The sequence below is a fragment of the Oncorhynchus mykiss genome, chromosome 6, assembly GCF_013265735.2.
Source record: "Oncorhynchus mykiss isolate Arlee chromosome 6, USDA_OmykA_1.1, whole genome shotgun sequence".
NCBI lineage: Eukaryota > Metazoa > Chordata > Actinopteri > Salmoniformes > Salmonidae > Oncorhynchus > Oncorhynchus mykiss.
In genome coordinates this window covers 1,385,484-1,404,622 of record NC_048570.1, presented here as the reverse complement: position 1 = coordinate 1,404,622, position 19,139 = coordinate 1,385,484, and the positions used below count along the sequence as shown (strand labels likewise).

The following is a 19,139-nucleotide window of genomic DNA, read 5'->3' as shown; positions in this document are numbered from 1 at the left end:
GAGCCATGACTACATGGAACTCTATTCCACAGTACTACATAGAGCCATGACTACATGGAACTCTATTCCACAGTACTACATAGAGCCATGACTACATGGAATCCTATTCCACATCAAGTAACTGACGCAAGAGGTAACATTTTATTTAAACAACCTATTAAAAAAACACCTGGAACAGCGGGGACTGTGAAGCAACACAAACATAGGCACAGACACATGCAAACACACAGACGATAAAATACGCACTATACACACACTGACACGTGGATTTTGTACTGTATATATATATGGCTGAGTAGGGACCTGAGAGCTAACAGTCTGAATGTATTGTACTGTTTTTAAAATGGTAAACACTGCCTTCATTTTTCTGGACCCCAGGAAGAGTAGCTGCTGCCTTGGCAGGAACTAATGGGGATCCATAATAAACCCCAGGAAGAGTAGCTGCTGCCTTGGCAGGAACTAATGGGGATCCATAATAAACCCCAGGAAGAGTAGCTGCTGCCCTGGCAGGAACTAATGGGGATCCATAATAAACCCCAGGAAGACTAGCTGCTGCCTTGTCAGGAACTAATGGGGATCCATAATAAACCCAGGAAGAGTAGCTGCTTCCTTGTCAGGAACTAATGGGGATCCATGATAAACCCCAGGAAGAGTAGCTGCTGCCCTGGCAGGAACTAATGGGGATCCATAATAAACCCCAGGAAGACTAGCTGCTGCCTTGTCAGGAACTAATGGGGATCCATAATAAACCCCAGGAAGAGTAGCTGCTGCCTTGACAGGAACTAATGGGGATCCATAATAAACCCCAGGAAGAGTAGCTGCTGCCTTGACAGGAACTAATGGGGATCCATAATAAACCCCAGGAAGAGTAGCTGCTGCCTTGTCAGGAACTAATGGGGATCCATAATAAACCCCAGTAAGAGTAGCTGCTGCCTTGGCAGGAACTAATGGGGATCCATAATAAACCCCAGGAAGAGTAGCTGCTGCCTTGACAGGAACTAATGGGGATCCATAATAAACCCCAGGAAGAGTAGCTGCTGCCTTGTCAGGAACTAATGGGGATCCATAATAAACCCCAGGAAGAGTAGCTGCTGCCTTGTCAGGAACTAATGGGGATCCATAATAAACCCCAGGAAGAGTAGCTGCTGCCTTGTCAGGAACTAATGTGGATCCATAATAAACCCCAGGAAGAGTAGCTGCTGCCTTGGCAGGAAATAATGGGGATCCATAATAAACCCCAGGAAGAGTAGCTGCTGCCTTGTCAGGAACTAATGTGGATCCATAATAAACCCCAGGAAGCTGCTGCCTTGGCAGGAACTAATGGGGATCCATAATAAACCCCAGGAAGAGTAGCTGCTGCCTTGACAGGAACTAATGGGGATCCATAATAAACCCCAGGAAGAGTAGCTGCTGCCTTGTCAGGAACTAATGGGGATCCATAATAAACCCCAGGAAGAGTAGCTGCTGCCTTGTCAGGAACTAATGGGGATCCATAATAAACCCCAGGAAGAGTAGCTGCTGCCCTGGCAGGAACTAATGGGGATCCATAATAAACCCCAGGAAGAGTAGCTGCTGCCTTGTCAGGAACTAATGGGGATCCATGATAAACCCCAGTAAGAGTAGCTGCTGCCTTGGCAGGAACTAATGGGGATCCATAATAAACCCCAGGAAGAGTAGCTGCTGCCTTGTCAGGAACTAATGGGGATCCATAATAAACCCCAGGAAGAGTAGCTGCTGCCTTGGCTGGAACTAATGGGGATCCATAATAAACCCCAGGAAGAGTAGCTGCTGCCTTGTCAGGAACTAATGGGGATCCATAATAAACCCCGGGAAGAGTAGCTGCTGCCTTGTCAGGAACTAATGGGGATCCATAATAAACCCCAGGAAGAGTAGCTGCTGCCTTGACAGGAACTAATGGGGATCCATAATAAACCCCAGGAAGAGTAGCTGCTGCCTTGTCAGGAACTAATGGGGATCCATAATAAACCCCAGGAAGAGTAGCTGCTGCCTTGTCAGGAACTAATGGGGATCCATAATAAACCCCAGGAAGAGTAGCTGCTGCCTTGGCAGGAACTAATGGGGATCCATAATAAACCCCAGGAAGAGTAGCTGCTGCTTTGGCAGGAACTAATGGGGATCCATAATAAACCCCAGGAAGAGTAGCTGCTGCCTTGTCAGGAACTAATGGGGATCCATAATAAACCCCAGGAAGAGTAGCTGCTGCCTTGTCAGGAACTAATGGGGATCTGTAATAAATGTAATAAGTACAAATACAAAAACATTGACTCGATATTGGTACTCCTTGTATATAGCCTCATTACTACCTGGTAACCCTAGACATTGACTCGATACTGGTACTCCTTGTATATAGCCTCATTACTACCTGGTAACCCTAGACATTGACTCGATACTGGTACTCCTTGTATATAGCCTCATTACTACCTGGTAACCCTAGACATTGACTCGATACTGGTACTCCTTGTATATAGTCTCATTACTACCTGGTAACCCTAGACATTGACTCGATACTGGTACTCCTTGTATATAGTCTCATTACTACCTGGTAACCCTAGACATTGACTCGATACTGGTACTCCTTGTATATAGCCTCATTACTACCTGGTAACCCTAGACATTGACTCGATACAGGTACTCCTTGTATATAGCCTCATTACTACCTGGTAACCCTAGACATTGACTCGATACTGGTACTCCTTGTATATAGCCTCATTACTGGTACTCCTTGTATATAGCCTCATTACTACCTGGTAACCCTAGACATTGACTCGATACTGGTACTCCTTGTATATAGCCTCATTACTGGTACTCCTTGTATATAGTCTCATTACTACCTGGTAACCCTAGACATTGACTCAATACTGGTACTCCTTGTATATAGCCTCATTACTACCTGGTAACCCTAGACATTGACTCGATACTGGTACTCCTTGTATATAGCCTCATTACTACCTGGTAACCCTAGACATTGACTCGATACTGGTACTCCTTGTATATAGCCTCATTACTACCTGGTAACCCTAGACATTGACTCGATACTGGTACTCCTTGTATATAGCCTCATTACTACCTGGTAACCCTAGACATTGACTCGATACTGGTACTCCTTGTATATAGTCTCATTACTACCTGGTAACCCTAGACATTGACTCGATACTGGTACTCCTTGTATATAGCCTCATTACTACATGGTAACCCTAGACATTGACTCGATACTGGTACTCCTTGTATATAGCCTCATTACTACCTGGTAACGCTAGACATTGACTCGATACTGGTACTCCTTGTATATAGCCTCATTACTACCTGGTAACCCTAGACATTGACTCGATACTGGTACTCCTTGTATATATCCTCATTACTGGTACTCCTTGTATATAGTCTCATTACTACCTGGTAACCCTAGACATTGACTCAATACTGGTACTCCTTGTATATAGCCTCATTACTACCTGGTAACCCTAGACATTGACTCAATACTGGTACTCCTTGTATATAGCCTCATTACTGGTACTCCTTGTATATAGCCTCATTACTACCTGGTAACCCTAGACATTGACTCGATACTGGTACTCCTTGTATATAGCCTCATTACTGGTACTCCTTGTATATAGTCTCATTACTACCTGGTAACCCTAGACATTGACTCAATACTGGTACTCCTTGTATATAGCCTCATTACTACCTGGTAACCCTAGACATTGACTCGATACTGGTACTCCTTGTATATAGCCTCATTACTACCTGGTAACCCTAGACATTGACTCGATACTGGTACTCCTTGTATATAGCCTCATTACTACCTGGTAACCCTAGACATTGACTCGATACTGGTACTCCTTGTATATAGTCTCATTACTACCTGGTAACCCTAGACATTGACTCGATACTGGTACTCCTTGTATATAGCCTCATTACTACATGGTAACCCTAGACATTGACTCGATACTGGTACTCCTTGTATATAGCCTCATTACTACCTGGTAACGCTAGACATTGACTCGATACTGGTACTCCTTGTATATAGCCTCATTACTACCTGGTAACCCTAGACATTGACTCGATACTGGTACTCCTTGTATATATCCTCATTACTACCTGGTAACCCTAGACATTGACTCGATACTGGTCCTCATTGTATATAGCCTCATTACTACCTGGTAACCCTAGACATTGACTCGATACTGGTACTCCTTGTATATAGCCTCATTACTACCTGGTAACCCTAGACATTGACTCGATACTGGTACTCCTTGTATATAGCCTCATTACTACCTGGTAACCCTAGACATTGACTCGATACTGGTACTCCTTGTATATAGCCTCATTACTACCTGGTAACCCTAGACATTGACTCGATACTGGTACTCCTTGTATATAGCCTCATTACTACCTGGTAACCCTAGACATTGACTCGATACTGGTACTCCTTGTATATAGCCTCATTACTACCTGGTAACCCTAGACATTGACTCGATACTGGTACTCCTTGTATATAGCCTCATTACTACCTGGTAACCCTAGACATTGACTCGATACTGGTACTCCTTGTATATAGCCTCATTACTACCTGGTAACCCTAGACATTGACTCGATACTGGTACTCCTTGTATATAGTCTCATTACTACCTGGTAACCCTAGACATTGACTCGATACTGGTACTCCTTGTATATAGCCTCATTACTACATGGTAACCCTAGACATTGACTCGATACTGGTACTCCTTGTATATAGCCTCATTACTACCTGGTAACCCTAGACATTGACTCGATACTGGTACTCCTTGTATATAGCCTCATTACTACCTGGTAACCCTAGACATTGACTCGATACTGGTACTCCTTGTATATATCCTCATTACTACCTGGTAACCCTAGACATTGACTCGATACTGGTCCTCATTGTATATAGCCTCATTACTACCTGGTAACCCTAGACATTGACTCGATACTGGTACTCCTTGTATATAGCCTCATTACTACCTGGTAACCCTAGACATTGACTCGATACTGGTACTCCTTGTATATAGCCTCATTACTACCTGGTAACCCTAGACATTGACTCGATACTGGTACTCCTTGTATATAGCCTCATTACTACCTGGTAACCCTAGACATTGACTCGATACTGGTACTCCTTGTATATAGCCTCATTACTACCTGGTAACCCTAGACATTGACTCGATACTGGTACTCCTTGTATATAGCCTCATTACTACCTGGTAACCCTAGACATTGACTCGATACTGGTACTCCTTGTATATAGCCTCATTACTACCTGGTAACCCTAGACATTGACTCGATACTGGTACTCCTTGTATATAGCCTCATTACTGGTACTCCTTGTATATAGCCTCATTACTACCTGGTAACCCTAGACATTGACTCGATACCGGTACTCCTTGATTAGCGTCCTTATTGTCATTTTGTTGTCTTACTATTTAGGCGCATGTGACAACAACTTTTTTTTTTGTCAAGGCACTGTAGCCTATAATATACAAACAAACTGCAGCATTGCTTTATTGCACTGTGGTTAAATAAGCCTTATTCTATAGACTTCAACACGTTGCTGTCCCTTTTATGAACTCAAGTACACATTATCCCATCTGAGTAACTGTTCAATGTAAATGTTTAATTGGGAGTGTGTCTTTCATTGTCCTGGTAGATTTATGGCTGTATGGAACCCTGGATGGAAAGTCTCTCTCTCCCCGGGGATTGGCTGAGGTCTCTCTCTCCCCGGGGATTGGCTGAGGTCTCTCTCTCCCCAGGGATTGGCTGAGGTCTCTCTCTCCCCGGGGATTGGCTGAGGTCTCTCTCTCCCCGGGGATTGGCTGAGGTCTCTCTCTCCCCAGGGATTGGCTGAGGTCTCTCTCTCCCCGGGGATTGGCTGAGGTCTCTCTCTCCCCAGGGATTGGCTGAGGTCTCTCTCTCCACAGGGATTGGCTGATCGGGTGCCAGTGATGCACAAAACAGTATTTTGTTTCTCGCCTTTATGACCATGTGTCAGGAGGCTGATGGGGGCTGATGCACGTCTTTATTTCCAGGGAGGCAGGAGAGGTAGAGGTGGATCCAACCAGCACCTCCTGTCATCTCCTGACTTTCACTGCTCTCTACTCTGTCTGGCCCGGGCTGCGCGCACGCGCCCTTATCAGATGCACCTCGCGCCTCCAACGCTTTGGGAAGGCAAAGTGGCGAGACTGTGTGTGTGTGACTAACTGACTGGCTGACAGTGTGAGAAATGAATGGTTACAGATCTCCCTACCTGTACATAGGGGGTCTAGTGACACAGGTCCGAGCACCGCTCCAGAGGACCCCCAAGTGCGCGCGGTGCCGTAACCACGGCGTCCTGTCCTGGCTGAAGGGCCACAAGCGATACTGCTGCTTCAAGGACTGCACCTGTGAGAAATGCATCCTGATCATCGAGAGGCAGCGGGTCATGGCGGCGCAGGTGACGCTCCGCAGACAGCAGGCCAACGAGAGTCTGGAGAGCATTGTCCCTGAGTCTCTGAGAGCCCTGCCCGGCATCACGGTGCCTGGATGGGGCGAGAGCATTATCCCTGAGTCTCTGAGAGCCCTGCCCGGCATCACGGTGCCTGGATGGGGCGAGAGCATTGTCCCTGAGTCTCTGAGAGCCCTGCCCGGCATCACGGTGCCTGGATGGGGCGAGAGCATTATCCCTGAGTCTCTGAGAGCCCTGCCCGGCATCACGGTGCCTGGATGGGGTGAGAGCATTGTCCCTGAGTCTCTGAGAGCCCTGCCCGGCATCACGGTGCCTGGATGGGGCGAGAGCATTATCCCTGAGTCTCTGAGAGCCCTGCCCGGCATCACGGTGCCTGGATGGGGCGAGAGCATTATCCCTGAGTCTCTGAGAGCCCTGCCCGGCATCACGGTGCCTGGATGGGGCGAGAGCATTATCCCTGAGTCTCTGAGAGCCCTGCCCGGCATCACGGTGCCTGGATGGGGGGCGGGGAACCAGGGCCTGCCGCCCCACTCTGGGGACATGGACCTCCAATGGACATTGAAACAGACTGCCAACACACAGGGTAAGGCAATAATAATAGTAATAATAAAAATACAAATAAAAATACAACATTATGTATTTACTTTTATTGATAAAACACATTTCATTACAAAAAGAGATCTTAAATGTGCTGTGTGCATATGGGTAATAGAAAACTTAGCAACAAGAGAGTGTGCGTTTGGACACTTAGAAGTGGCTGCATTTATTGATTGAAAAAATGTATGCTAATATCAACATAGCAAAAAGCATTGCACTAGACTTAAAATCCAAATCATTACTATCTTTATCCCAAATATTGAAGAGATTTAAAAACTGCAAACGTCACTGCATTAATGCAGTCTTTATTTCCCCAGAGTTACACCAACGGTGGCCTGACTTTACAGACACATTATATGTATACTCTTCTACATATAATAGGTTCACATTTGTGGCAGGGAACAAATAGAGATCATTTAAATAAGTTACAAAACATTTAATTAATAAACAGTAAATGTACATTGTTAAATTCCAGGGTTTTCTCGTGCATTATAAGGACTGCACATCTTGATAAACAGGACTTTTATTTTCAGAAATGATTTGGGAGCAGATAGTGTTCTCAGCACTTCCTGCTAACAGCATTTCATAGAGAAAACAGTTAATGTTCATAAATTGCGGAGTTGTAGACAAGTTGATCGTCTGTGTAGCGGCAGAATCTACAAAAGCTCTATGTGGCTGTGTAGTCTCTACTAGACCTCTATGTTGCTGTGTAGTCTCTACTAGACCTCTATGTTGCTGTGTAGTCTCTACTAGACCACTATGGTGCTGTGTAGTCTCTACTAGACCTCTATGTTGCTGTGTAGTCTCTACTAGAACTCTATGTTGCTGTGTAGTCTCTACTAGACCACTATGGTGCTGTGTAGTCTCTACTAGACCTCTATGTTGCTGTGTAGTCTCTACTAGACCTCTATGGTGCTGTGTAGTCTCTACTAGACATCTATGTTGCTGTGTAGTCTCTACTAGACCACTATGGTGCTGTGTAGTCTCTACTAGACCTCTATGTTGCTGTGTAGTCTCTATTAGACCTCTATGGTGCTGTGTAGTCTCTACTAGACCTCTATGTTGCTGTGTAGTCCCTACTAGACCTCTATGTAGCTGTGTAGACTCTACTAGACCTCTATGTTGCTGTGTAGTCTCTACTAGACCACTATGTGGCTTTGTAACCTCTACTAGACCTCTATGTTGCTGTGTAGTCCCTACTAGACCTCTATGTAGCTGTGTAGTCTCTACTAGACCTCTATGTGGCTGTGTAGTCTCTACTAGACCACTATGTTGCTGTGTAGTCCCTACTAGACCTATATGTAGCTGTGTAGTCTCTACTAGCCCTCTATTTGGCTGTGTAGTCTCTACTAGACCTCTATGAAGCTGTGTAGTCTCTACTAGACATCTATGTTGTAGTGTAGTCTCTACTAGACCTCTATGTTGCTGTGTAGCCTCTACTAGACCTATATGGTGCTGTGTAGTCTCTACTAGAACTCTATGGTGCTGTGTAGTCTCTCCTAGACCTATATGTTGCTGTGTATTCTCTACTAGACCTCTATGTTGCTGTGTAGTCTCTACTAGACCTCTATGGTGCTGTGTAGTCTCTACTAGACCTCTATGTTGCTGTGTAGTCTCTACTAGACCTCTGGGTTGTCTCTAATAGACCTTGGTGTAGCCTCTACTAGACCTCTATGGTGCTGTGTAGTCTCTACTAGACCTATATGGTGCTGTGTAGTCTCTACTAGCCCTCTATGTTGCTGTGTAGCCTCTACTAGACCTCTATGTTGCTGTGTAGTCTCTACTAGACCTCTATGGTGCTGTGTAGTCTCTACTACACCTCTATGGTGCTGTGTAGTCTCTACTAGACCTATATGGTGCTGTGTAGTCTCTACTAGCCCTCTATGTTGCTGTGTAGCCTCTACTAGACCTCTATGTTGCTGTGTAGTCTCTACTAGACCTCTATGGTGCTGTGTAGTCTCTACTAGACCTCTATGTTGCTGTGTAGTCTCTACTAGACCTCTGGGTTGTCTCTAATAGACCTTGGTCTAGCCTCTACTAGACCTCTATGGTGCTGTGTAGTCTCTACTAGACCTATATGGTGCTGTGTAGTCTCTACTAGCCCTCTATGTTGCTGTGTAGCCTCTACTAGACCTCTATGTTGCTGTGTAGTCTCTACTAGACCTCTATGTTGCTGTGTAGTCTCTACTAGACCTCTATGGTGCTGTGTAGTCTCTACTAGACCTCTATGTTGCTGTGTAGTCTCTACTAGACCTCTGGGTTGTCTCTAATAGACCTTGGTGTAGCCTCTACTAGACCTCTATGGTGCTGTGTAGTCTCTACTAGACCTATATGGTGCTGTGTAGTCTCTACTAGCCCTCTATGTTGCTGTGTAGCCTCTACTAGACCTCTATGTTGCTGTGTAGTCTCTACTAGACCTCTATGGTGCTGTGTAGTCTCTACTAGACCTCTATGGTGCTGTGTAGTCTCTACTAGACCTATATGGTGCTGTGTAGTCTCTACTAGCCCTCTATGTTGCTGTGTAGCCTCTACTAGACCTCTATGTTGCTGTGTATTCTCTACTAGACCTCTATGGTGCTGTGTAGTCTCTACTAGACCTATATGTTGCTGTGTAGTCTCTACTAGACATATATGTTGCTGTGTAGTCTCTACTAGACCTCTACATTGCTGTGTAGTCTCTACTAGACCTCTATGTTGCTGTGTAGCCTCTACTAGACTTCTATGTTGCTGTGTAGCCTCTACTAGACCTTAATGGTGCTGTGTGGTCTCTACTAGACCTCTATGTGGCTGTGTAGTCTCTACTAGACCTCCATGTTGTTGTGTAGTCTCTACTAGACCTCTATGGTGCTGTGTAGTCTCTACTAGATCTCTATGTTGCTGTGTAGTCTCTACTAGACCTCTATGTTGCTGTGTAGTCTCTACTAGACCTCTATGGTGCTGTGTAGTCTCTCCTAGACATATATGTTGCTGTGTAGTCTCTACTAGACCTCTATGTTGCTGTGTAGTCTCTACTAGACCTATATGGTGCTGTGTAGTCTCTACTAGACCTCTATGTTGCTGTGTAGTCTCTGTTAGAACTCTGGGTTGTCTCTAATAGACCTTGGTGTAGCCTCTACTAGACCTCTATGGTGCTGTGTAGTCTCTACTAGACCTCTATGGTGCTGTGTAGTCTCTACTAGACCACTATGGTGCTGTGTAGTCTCTAAGATACCTCTATGGTGCTGTGTAGTCTCTACTAGACCTCTATGTTGCTGTGTAGTCTCTGCTAGACCTCTGGGTTGTCTCTAATAGACCTTGGTGTAGCCTCTACTAGACCTCTATGGTGCTGTGTAGCCTCTACTAGACCTCTATGGTGCTGTGTAGTCTCTACTAGACCTCTATGGTGCTGTGTAGTCTCTACTAGACCACTATGGTGCTGTGTAGTCTCTAAGATACCTCTATGTTGCTGTGTAGTCTCTACTAGACCTCTATGTTGCTGTGTAGTCTCTACTAGACATATATGTTGCTGTGTAGTCTCTACTAGACCTCTACATTGCTGTGTAGTCTCTACTAGACCTCTATGGTGCTGTGTAGTCTCTACTAGACTTCTATGTTGCTGTGTTGTCTCTAGTAGACCTCTATGTTGCTGTGTAGTCTCTACTTGACCTCTATGGTGCTGTGTGGTCTCTACTAGACCTCTATGTTGCTGTGTAGTCTCTACTAGACCTCTATGTTGCTGTGTAGTCTCTACTAGACCTCTATGTGGCTGTGTAGTCTCTATATAACATCTATGGTGCTGTGTGGTCTCTACTAGACCTCTATGTGGCTGAGGAGTCTCTACTAGACCTATATGGTACTGTGTAGTCTCTACTAGACCTCTATGTGGCTGTGTTGTCTCTACTAGACCTCTATGTGGCTGTGTAGTCTCTACTAGACCTCTAGGTTGCTGTGTAGTCTCTACTAGACCTCTATGGTGCTGTGTAGCCTCTACTAGACCTCTATGTTTCTGTGTAGCCTCTTCTTGACCTCTATGGTGCTGTGTAGTCTCTACTAGACCTCTATGTTGCTGTGTAGCCTCTTCTTGACCTCTATGGTGCTGTGTAGTCTCTACTAGACCTCTATGGTGCTGTGTAGTCTCTACTAGACCTCTATGGTGCTGTGTAGTCTCTACTAGACCTCTATGTTGCTGTGTAGTCTCAACTAGACCTCTATGTTGCTGTGTAGTCTCTACTTGACCTCTATGTTGCTGTGTTGTCTCTACTAGACCTCTATGGTGCTGTGTAGTCTCTACTAGACCTCTATGTTGCTGTGTAGTCTCTACTAGACCTCTATGTTGCTGTGTAGTCTCTACTAGACCTCTGTGTTGCTGTGTAGTCTCTACTAGACCTCTATGTTGCTGTGTAGTCTCTACTAGACCTATATGTTGCTGTGTAGTCTCTACTAGACCTCTATGTAGCTGTGTAGTCTCTACTAGACCTCTATGTTGCTGTGTAGTCTCTACTAGACCTCTAAGTTGCTCTGTAGTCTCTACTAGACCTCTGTGTTGCTGTGTAGTCTCTACTAGACCTCTATGTTGCTGTGTACTCTCTACTATACATCTATGTTGCTTTTTAGTCTCTACTAGACCTATATGTTGCTGTGTAGTCTCTACTAGACCTCTGTGTAGTCTCTACTAGACCTCTGTGTAGCCTCTACTATACCTATATTGTGCTGTGTAGCCTCAACCAGACCCCTATGTTGCTATGTATCCCCTACTTGACCTCTTTGGTGCTGTGTAGTCTCTACTAGACCTCTGTGTAGTCTATACTAGACCTCTTCTAGACCTCTGTGTAGTCTATACTAGACCTCTGTGTATTCTCTACTGGACCTCTTCTAGACCTCTGTGTATTCTCTATTAGACCTCTGTGTAGTCTATACTAGACCTCTGTGTATTCTCAACTGGACCTCTTCTAGACCTCTGTGTATTCTCTATTAGACCTATGTGTAGTCTCTACTAGACCTCTGTGTAATCTCTACTGGACCTCTTCTAGACCTCTGTGTGATCTCTATTAGACCTCTGTGTAGTCGCTACTGGACCTCTGTGTATTCTCTACTGGACATCTTCTAGACCTCTGTGTGGTCTCTTCGAGACCTCTATGTATTCTCTATTCGAGTTCCTCTTTGTCTCTGTGTAGTCTCTGTGTAGTGTTTTATCTTCTAGACCTCTGTGTAGTCTCTACTAGACCTCTACATTGCTGTGTAGTCTCTACTAGACCTCTATGTTGCTGTGTAGCCTCTACTAGACTTCTATGTTGCTGTGTAGCCTCTACTAGACCTTAATGGTGCTGTGTGGTCTCTACTAGACCTCTATGTGGCTGTGTAGTCTCTACTAGACCTCCATGTTGTTGTGTAGTCTCTACTAGACCTCTATGGTGCTGTGTAGTCTCTACTAGATCTCTATGTTGCTGTGTAGTCTCTACTAGACCTCTATGTTGCTGTGTAGTCTCTACTAGACCTCTATGGTGCTGTGTAGTCTCTCCTAGACATATATGTTGCTGTGTAGTCTCTACTAGACCTCTATGTTGCTGTGTAGTCTCTACTAGACCTATATGGTGCTGTGTAGTCTCTACTAGACCTCTATGTTGCTGTGTAGTCTCTGTTAGAACTCTGGGTTGTCTCTAATAGACCTTGGTGTAGCCTCTACTAGACCTCTATGGTGCTGTGTAGTCTCTACTAGACCTCTATGGTGCTGTGTAGTCTCTACTAGACCACTATGGTGCTGTGTAGTCTCTAAGATACCTCTATGGTGCTGTGTAGTCTCTACTAGACCTCTATGTTGCTGTGTAGTCTCTGCTAGACCTCTGGGTTGTCTCTAATAGACCTTGGTGTAGCCTCTACTAGACCTCTATGGTGCTGTGTAGCCTCTACTAGACCTCTATGGTGCTGTGTAGTCTCTACTAGACCTCTATGGTGCTGTGTAGTCTCTACTAGACCACTATGGTGCTGTGTAGTCTCTAAGATACCTCTATGTTGCTGTGTAGTCTCTACTAGACCTCTATGTTGCTGTGTAGTCTCTACTAGACATATATGTTGCTGTGTAGTCTCTACTAGACCTCTACATTGCTGTGTAGTCTCTACTAGACCTCTATGGTGCTGTGTAGTCTCTACTAGACTTCTATGTTGCTGTGTTGTCTCTAGTAGACCTCTATGTTGCTGTGTAGTCTCTACTTGACCTCTATGGTGCTGTGTGGTCTCTACTAGACCTCTATGTTGCTGTGTAGTCTCTACTAGACCTCTATGTTGCTGTGTAGTCTCTACTAGACCTCTATGTGGCTGTGTAGTCTCTATATAACATCTATGGTGCTGTGTGGTCTCTACTAGACCTCTATGTGGCTGAGGAGTCTCTACTAGACCTATATGGTACTGTGTAGTCTCTACTAGACCTCTATGTGGCTGTGTTGTCTCTACTAGACCTCTATGTGGCTGTGTAGTCTCTACTAGACCTCTAGGTTGCTGTGTAGTCTCTACTAGACCTCTATGGTGCTGTGTAGCCTCTACTAGACCTCTATGTTTCTGTGTAGCCTCTTCTTGACCTCTATGGTGCTGTGTAGTCTCTACTAGACCTCTATGTTGCTGTGTAGCCTCTTCTTGACCTCTATGGTGCTGTGTAGTCTCTACTAGACCTCTATGGTGCTGTGTAGTCTCTACTAGACCTCTATGGTGCTGTGTAGTCTCTACTAGACCTCTATGTTGCTGTGTAGTCTCAACTAGACCTCTATGTTGCTGTGTAGTCTCTACTTGACCTCTATGTTGCTGTGTTGTCTCTACTAGACCTCTATGGTGCTGTGTAGTCTCTACTAGACCTCTATGTTGCTGTGTAGTCTCTACTAGACCTCTATGTTGCTGTGTAGTCTCTACTAGACCTCTGTGTTGCTGTGTAGTCTCTACTAGACCTCTATGTTGCTGTGTAGTCTCTACTAGACCTATATGTTGCTGTGTAGTCTCTACTAGACCTCTATGTAGCTGTGTAGTCTCTACTAGACCTCTATGTTGCTGTGTAGTCTCTACTAGACCTCTAAGTTGCTCTGTAGTCTCTACTAGACCTCTGTGTTGCTGTGTAGTCTCTACTAGACCTCTATGTTGCTGTGTACTCTCTACTATACATCTATGTTGCTTTTTAGTCTCTACTAGACCTATATGTTGCTGTGTAGTCTCTACTAGACCTCTGTGTAGTCTCTACTAGACCTCTGTGTAGCCTCTACTATACCTATATTGTGCTGTGTAGCCTCAACCAGACCCCTATGTTGCTATGTATCCCCTACTTGACCTCTTTGGTGCTGTGTAGTCTCTACTAGACCTCTGTGTAGTCTATACTAGACCTCTTCTAGACCTCTGTGTAGTCTATACTAGACCTCTGTGTATTCTCTACTGGACCTCTTCTAGACCTCTGTGTATTCTCTATTAGACCTCTGTGTAGTCTATACTAGACCTCTGTGTATTCTCAACTGGACCTCTTCTAGACCTCTGTGTATTCTCTATTAGACCTATGTGTAGTCTCTACTAGACCTCTGTGTAATCTCTACTGGACCTCTTCTAGACCTCTGTGTGATCTCTATTAGACCTCTGTGTAGTCGCTACTGGACCTCTGTGTATTCTCTACTGGACATCTTCTAGACCTCTGTGTGGTCTCTTCGAGACCTCTATGTATTCTCTATTCGAGTTCCTCTTTGTCTCTGTGTAGTCTCTGTGTAGTGTTTTATCTTCTAGACCTCTGTGTATTCTCTACTAGACCTCTGTGTATTCTCTACTGGACCTCTTCAAGACCTCTGTGTTTTATCTTCTAGACCTCTGTGTATTCTCTACTAGACATCTGTGTATAATCTATTAGACCTCTGTGTATTCTCTACTAGACCTCTTCTTGATCTATGTGTAGTTTCCACTAGACCTCTGTGTGTTCTCTACTTTACCACTTCTTGATTTCTGTGTAGTCTCTACTAGACCTCTTCTTGATCTCTATGTAGTCTCTTTTAGACCTATGTGTATTCTCTTCTAGACCCCTGTGTATTCTCTACTAGACCTCTGTGTGTTCTCTACTAGACCTCTGTGTAGTCTCTACTAGACCTCTGTGTAGTCTCTACTAGACCTCTGTGTGTTCTCTACTAGACATCTGTGTATTCTCTACTAGACCTCTTCTTAATCTATGTTTAGTCTCTACTAGACCTCTATGTATTCTCTACTGGACCTCTACTAGACATCTGTGTATTCTCTGCTAGACCTCTTCTTGATCTATGTTTAGTCTCTACTAGACCTCTGTGTTGTCTCTTCCAGACCCCTGTGTATTCTCTACTATTCCTACATGTAGTCTCATCTAGAACTCTGTGTAGTCTCTACTAGACCTCTTTGTAGTCTTTTCTGGACCTCTTCTAGACCTCTATGTAGTCTCTACTAGACCTCGTCTTGGTCTATGTGTAGTCTCTACTAGACCTCTGTGTAGTCTCTACTAGACCTCTGTGTAGTCTCTACTAGACCTCTGTGTAGTCTCTACTAGACCTCTGTGTATTCTCTACTAGACCTCTGTGTAGTCTCTACTAGACCTCTGTGTAGTCTCTACTAGACCTCTGTGTAGTCTCTACTAGACCTCCGTGTAGTCTCTACTAGACCTCTGTGTATTCTCTACTAGACCTCTGTGTAGTCTCTACTAGACCTCTGTGTAGTCTCTACTAGACCTCTGTGTAGTCTCTACTAGACCTATGTGTAGTCTCTACTAGACCTCTATGTATTCTCTACTGGACCTCTACTAGACATCTGTGTATTCTCTACTAGACCTCTGTGTATTCTCTACTAGACCTCTTCTTGATCTATGTTTAGTCTCTACTAGACCTCTGTGTAGTCTCTACTAGACCTCTGTGTATTCTCTACTAGACCTCTGTGTAGTCTCTGCTAGACCTCTGTGTATTCTCTACTAGACCTCTGTATAGTCTCTACTAGACCTCTGTGTATTCTCTACTAGACCTCTTCTTGTTCTATTTTTAGTCTCTACTAGACCTCTGTGTAGTCTCTACTAGTACTCTGTGTATTCTCTACTAGACCTCTGTGTAGTCTCTACTAGACCTATGTGTGGTCTCATCTAGACCTCTGTGTAGTCTATACTAGACCTCTGTGTATTATCTACTAGATGTCTGTGTGGTCTCTTCTATACCTCTGTGTAGTCTCTACTATACCTCTGTGTAGTCTTTACTAGACTTCTGTGTAGTCTCTACTAGACCCCTGTGTTTTCTCTACTAGACCTCTGTGTATTCTCTACTAAACCTCTGTGTAGTCTCTACTAGACCTCTGTATAGTCTCTACTAGACCTCTGTGTATTCTCTACTAAACCTCTGTGTATTCTCCTCTAGACCTCTGTGTAGTCTCTACTTTACCTCTTCTTGATCTATGTGTAGTCTCTACTAGACCTTGGTGTATTCTCTACTAGACCTCTGTGTAGTCTCTACTAGACCTCTGTGTAGTCTCTACTAGACCTCTGTGTAGTCTCTACTAGACCTCTGTGTATTCTCTACTAGACCTCTGTGTAGTCTCTACTAGACCTCTGTGTAGTCTCTACTAGACCTCTGTGTAATCTCTACTAGACCTCTGTGTAGTCTCTACTAGACCTCTGTGTAGTGTCTACTAGACCTCTGTATAGTCTCTACTAGTAGTAGAGGGTTGAGGGTCCTGGCAGTCAGGAGGAGAAGGCTGAGCCTTTCTCCAGCTATGGATAATCTAAATGCATGCTCTCACATCAGAACTCCAGGTTGTTGTATTTCACATGTCAATGGTCCCAAGTTAATATGACTGTGTAGCAAGTCAAATTATTTTTATAGGATGTAGTATGCAGTGTTCTGTGTTGTCTGAGTAGCTGTCTGAGAGAGGTTGTTTCTCTGTAGATCTAACTGAGAATGTGTTTCTTTCTGTGTTCTCTGTAGTGCTGAGTGAGGATGTGTTTCTGTGTTCTCTGTAGTGCTGAATGAGGATGTGTTTCTGTGTTCTCTGTAGTGCTGAATGAGGATGTGTTTCTGTGTTCTCTGTAGTGCTGAATGAGGATGTGTTTCTGTGTTCTCTGTTGTGCTGAGTGAGGATGTGTTTCTGTGTTCTCTGTAGTGCTGAATGAGGATGTGTTTCTGTGTTCTCTGTAGTGCTGAATGAGGATGTGTTTCTGTGTTCTCTGTAGTGCTGAATGAGGATGTGTTTATGTGTTCTCTGTTGTGCTGAATGAGGATGCGTTTCTGTGTTCTCTGTAGTGCTGAATGAGGATGTGTTTCTGTGTTCTCTGTAGTGCTGAATGAGGATGTGTTTCTGTGTTCTCTGTAGTGCTGAATGAGGATGTGTTTCTGTGTTCTCTGTAGTGCTGAATGAGGATGTGTTTCTATGTTCTCTGTAGTGCTGAATGAGGATGTGTTTCTATGTTCTCTGTAGTGCTGAATGAGGATGTGTTTCTATGTTCTCTGTAGTGCTGAATGAGGATGTGTTTCTATGTTCTCTGTAGTGCTGAATGAGGATGTGTTTCTATGTTCTCTGTAGTGCTGAATGAGGATGCGTCGGGGGACCACTCCGGCGGGGAGAATGGTGGTGATAGCGGCAGTGAGAAGGACCAGGTCCATAGCTACTCCCCTGAGGGCTCCAAAACCTCATACTACACTCCATCCCAGACCAACGAGGGTCGCTGTAGCCTCCCTCTCCCCCTCCCTAGCCTCCCTCTCCCCCTGGCCCTCCCTAAGACCTGCAGCACCTCTCCAGAGCTGAAGGCAGACATGCCCCCTAGGGGCTACCCCGGGGTTGGGGCAGGGGGGCTGCCAGGGGACCACAGCCTGGTGATTGAGGGCCTGTCTGGGTCTGTCTCCCTTCCCTTCAACCTGCGAGCCAACCGGCCACCCCTGGAGGTGCTGAAGAAGATCTTCCCGTCCCACAAGCCCCCGGTGCTGGAGCTGATCCTGCAGGGGTGTGGAGGGGACCTGGTGAGGGCCGTCGAGGTGCTGCTGTCCAGCCAGGCCCAGGAGGCCAGGGGGGGTCACCCCCACAGTCAGGACCTCCACTCCGACACCCTGATCCTGCCCTCCATCAGCCATCTCCTGGACCACTCCCTGGGGTCCTACCACCCTCTGGCCACCTCTGCCAAGTGGTCTGTGGACTCTGCTTTCAGGGTGCCTGAGTCCCTGTGCTTCTCGTTTGATTCGTCGTCCAGCCCCCTGACCCTGCAGCCAGGGTCATTCCCCCATCCACCCCGCCACCCTCTGAGGCTGAGGAACTCTCTGACACGCGGTGGTGGGACTGGACCCTTCTGCAATGACTTGACCCTATGGAACACCATGATGCTGCAGCGGCACCAGCTACGGTCAGCTCAGTACGTCTCTCCTTTTTCCTCCGCTGAGGTCTTCCAACGCTCTCCGCTTCTCTCCTCTCCTCTCCTCTCCTCTCCTCTCTTCTCCTCTCCTCCTCCTCTCCTCTCCTCTCCTCCTCCTCCTCTCTTCTCCTCTCCTCTTCCTCCCCACTCCTCTCCTCCTCCTCCCCACTCCTCTCCTCTTCCTCCCCACTCCTCTCCTCCTCTCCTCTCCTCTCCTCCTCCTCCTCTCTTCTCCTCTCCTCCTCCTCCCCACTCCTCTCCTCCTCCCGCCCCCAGAAGGTGCATCGTCTCTCCCAGCTAGAGGACTGTCCCCCTGCACCCATCTCCCCCACCCCCAGCGCTAAACAGACCCTCTACACCCCAGAGGAGGACTACGAGGACCGCTCAGACTCCTTCGACTCACGAATCCTCAACTCCTCCACCTGAACCAATATGAACAAATTAACCTATATTTAAGCAGAATTCATGTGTGAATAAGTCCTGACTAAGGGCTGTTCTTAGAACAGAGGTGAAGCCAAGGGGAACTGCCCTTATGAGGGTGTTATTCTAGATCATTCCCAGGTTCCAGAGCCTTATTGCTTTTTTAAAACAGTTGCCAAAATATTAAAAAAGATTATCTGCATGTTTTTAAAAACGTTATTGTATTGACTAAATTCGTTTTATGTTATCCTTCCATCACACTAAATAGTCAGAGTTAAAGCCGGTCCTTAGTTCTGAGGTTGTGAAGTT

At 45.5% G+C, this 19,139-nt stretch overlaps 1 protein-coding gene across 1 annotated transcript; it reads left to right on the top strand.

Annotated features, from left to right (window-relative positions):
* The first annotated feature begins 6,076 nt into the window (after positions 1–6,076).
* On the top strand, positions 6,077–18,836 carry LOC110510478 (doublesex- and mab-3-related transcription factor 3-like). The gene is made up of 4 exons (XM_036979189.1): positions 6,077–6,549; positions 6,979–7,061; positions 17,591–18,461; positions 18,671–18,836. Exons 1-4 carry the CDS (start codon positions 6,257–6,259, stop codon positions 18,834–18,836), a joined length of 1,413 nt encoding a protein of 470 aa, XP_036835084.1. The 5' UTR covers positions 6,077–6,256.
* The last annotated feature ends 303 nt before the right edge of the window (positions 18,837–19,139 follow it).

Bases quoted from the DNA above. Each gene is read 5' to 3' on its own strand.
- LOC110510478 (XM_036979189.1), top strand. From the start codon at position 6,257: ATGAATGGTTACAGATCTCCCTACCTGTACATAGGGGGTCTAGTGACA. The intron at 7,062-17,590 runs GTAAGGCAATAA...TGTTCTCTGTAG, and splicing joins ACAGACTGCCAACACACAGG to TGCTGAATGAGGATGCGTCG. The intron at 18,462-18,670 runs CTCCTCTCCTCT...CCCACTCCTCTC, and splicing joins TTCCAACGCTCTCCGCTTCT to CTCCTCCCGCCCCCAGAAGG.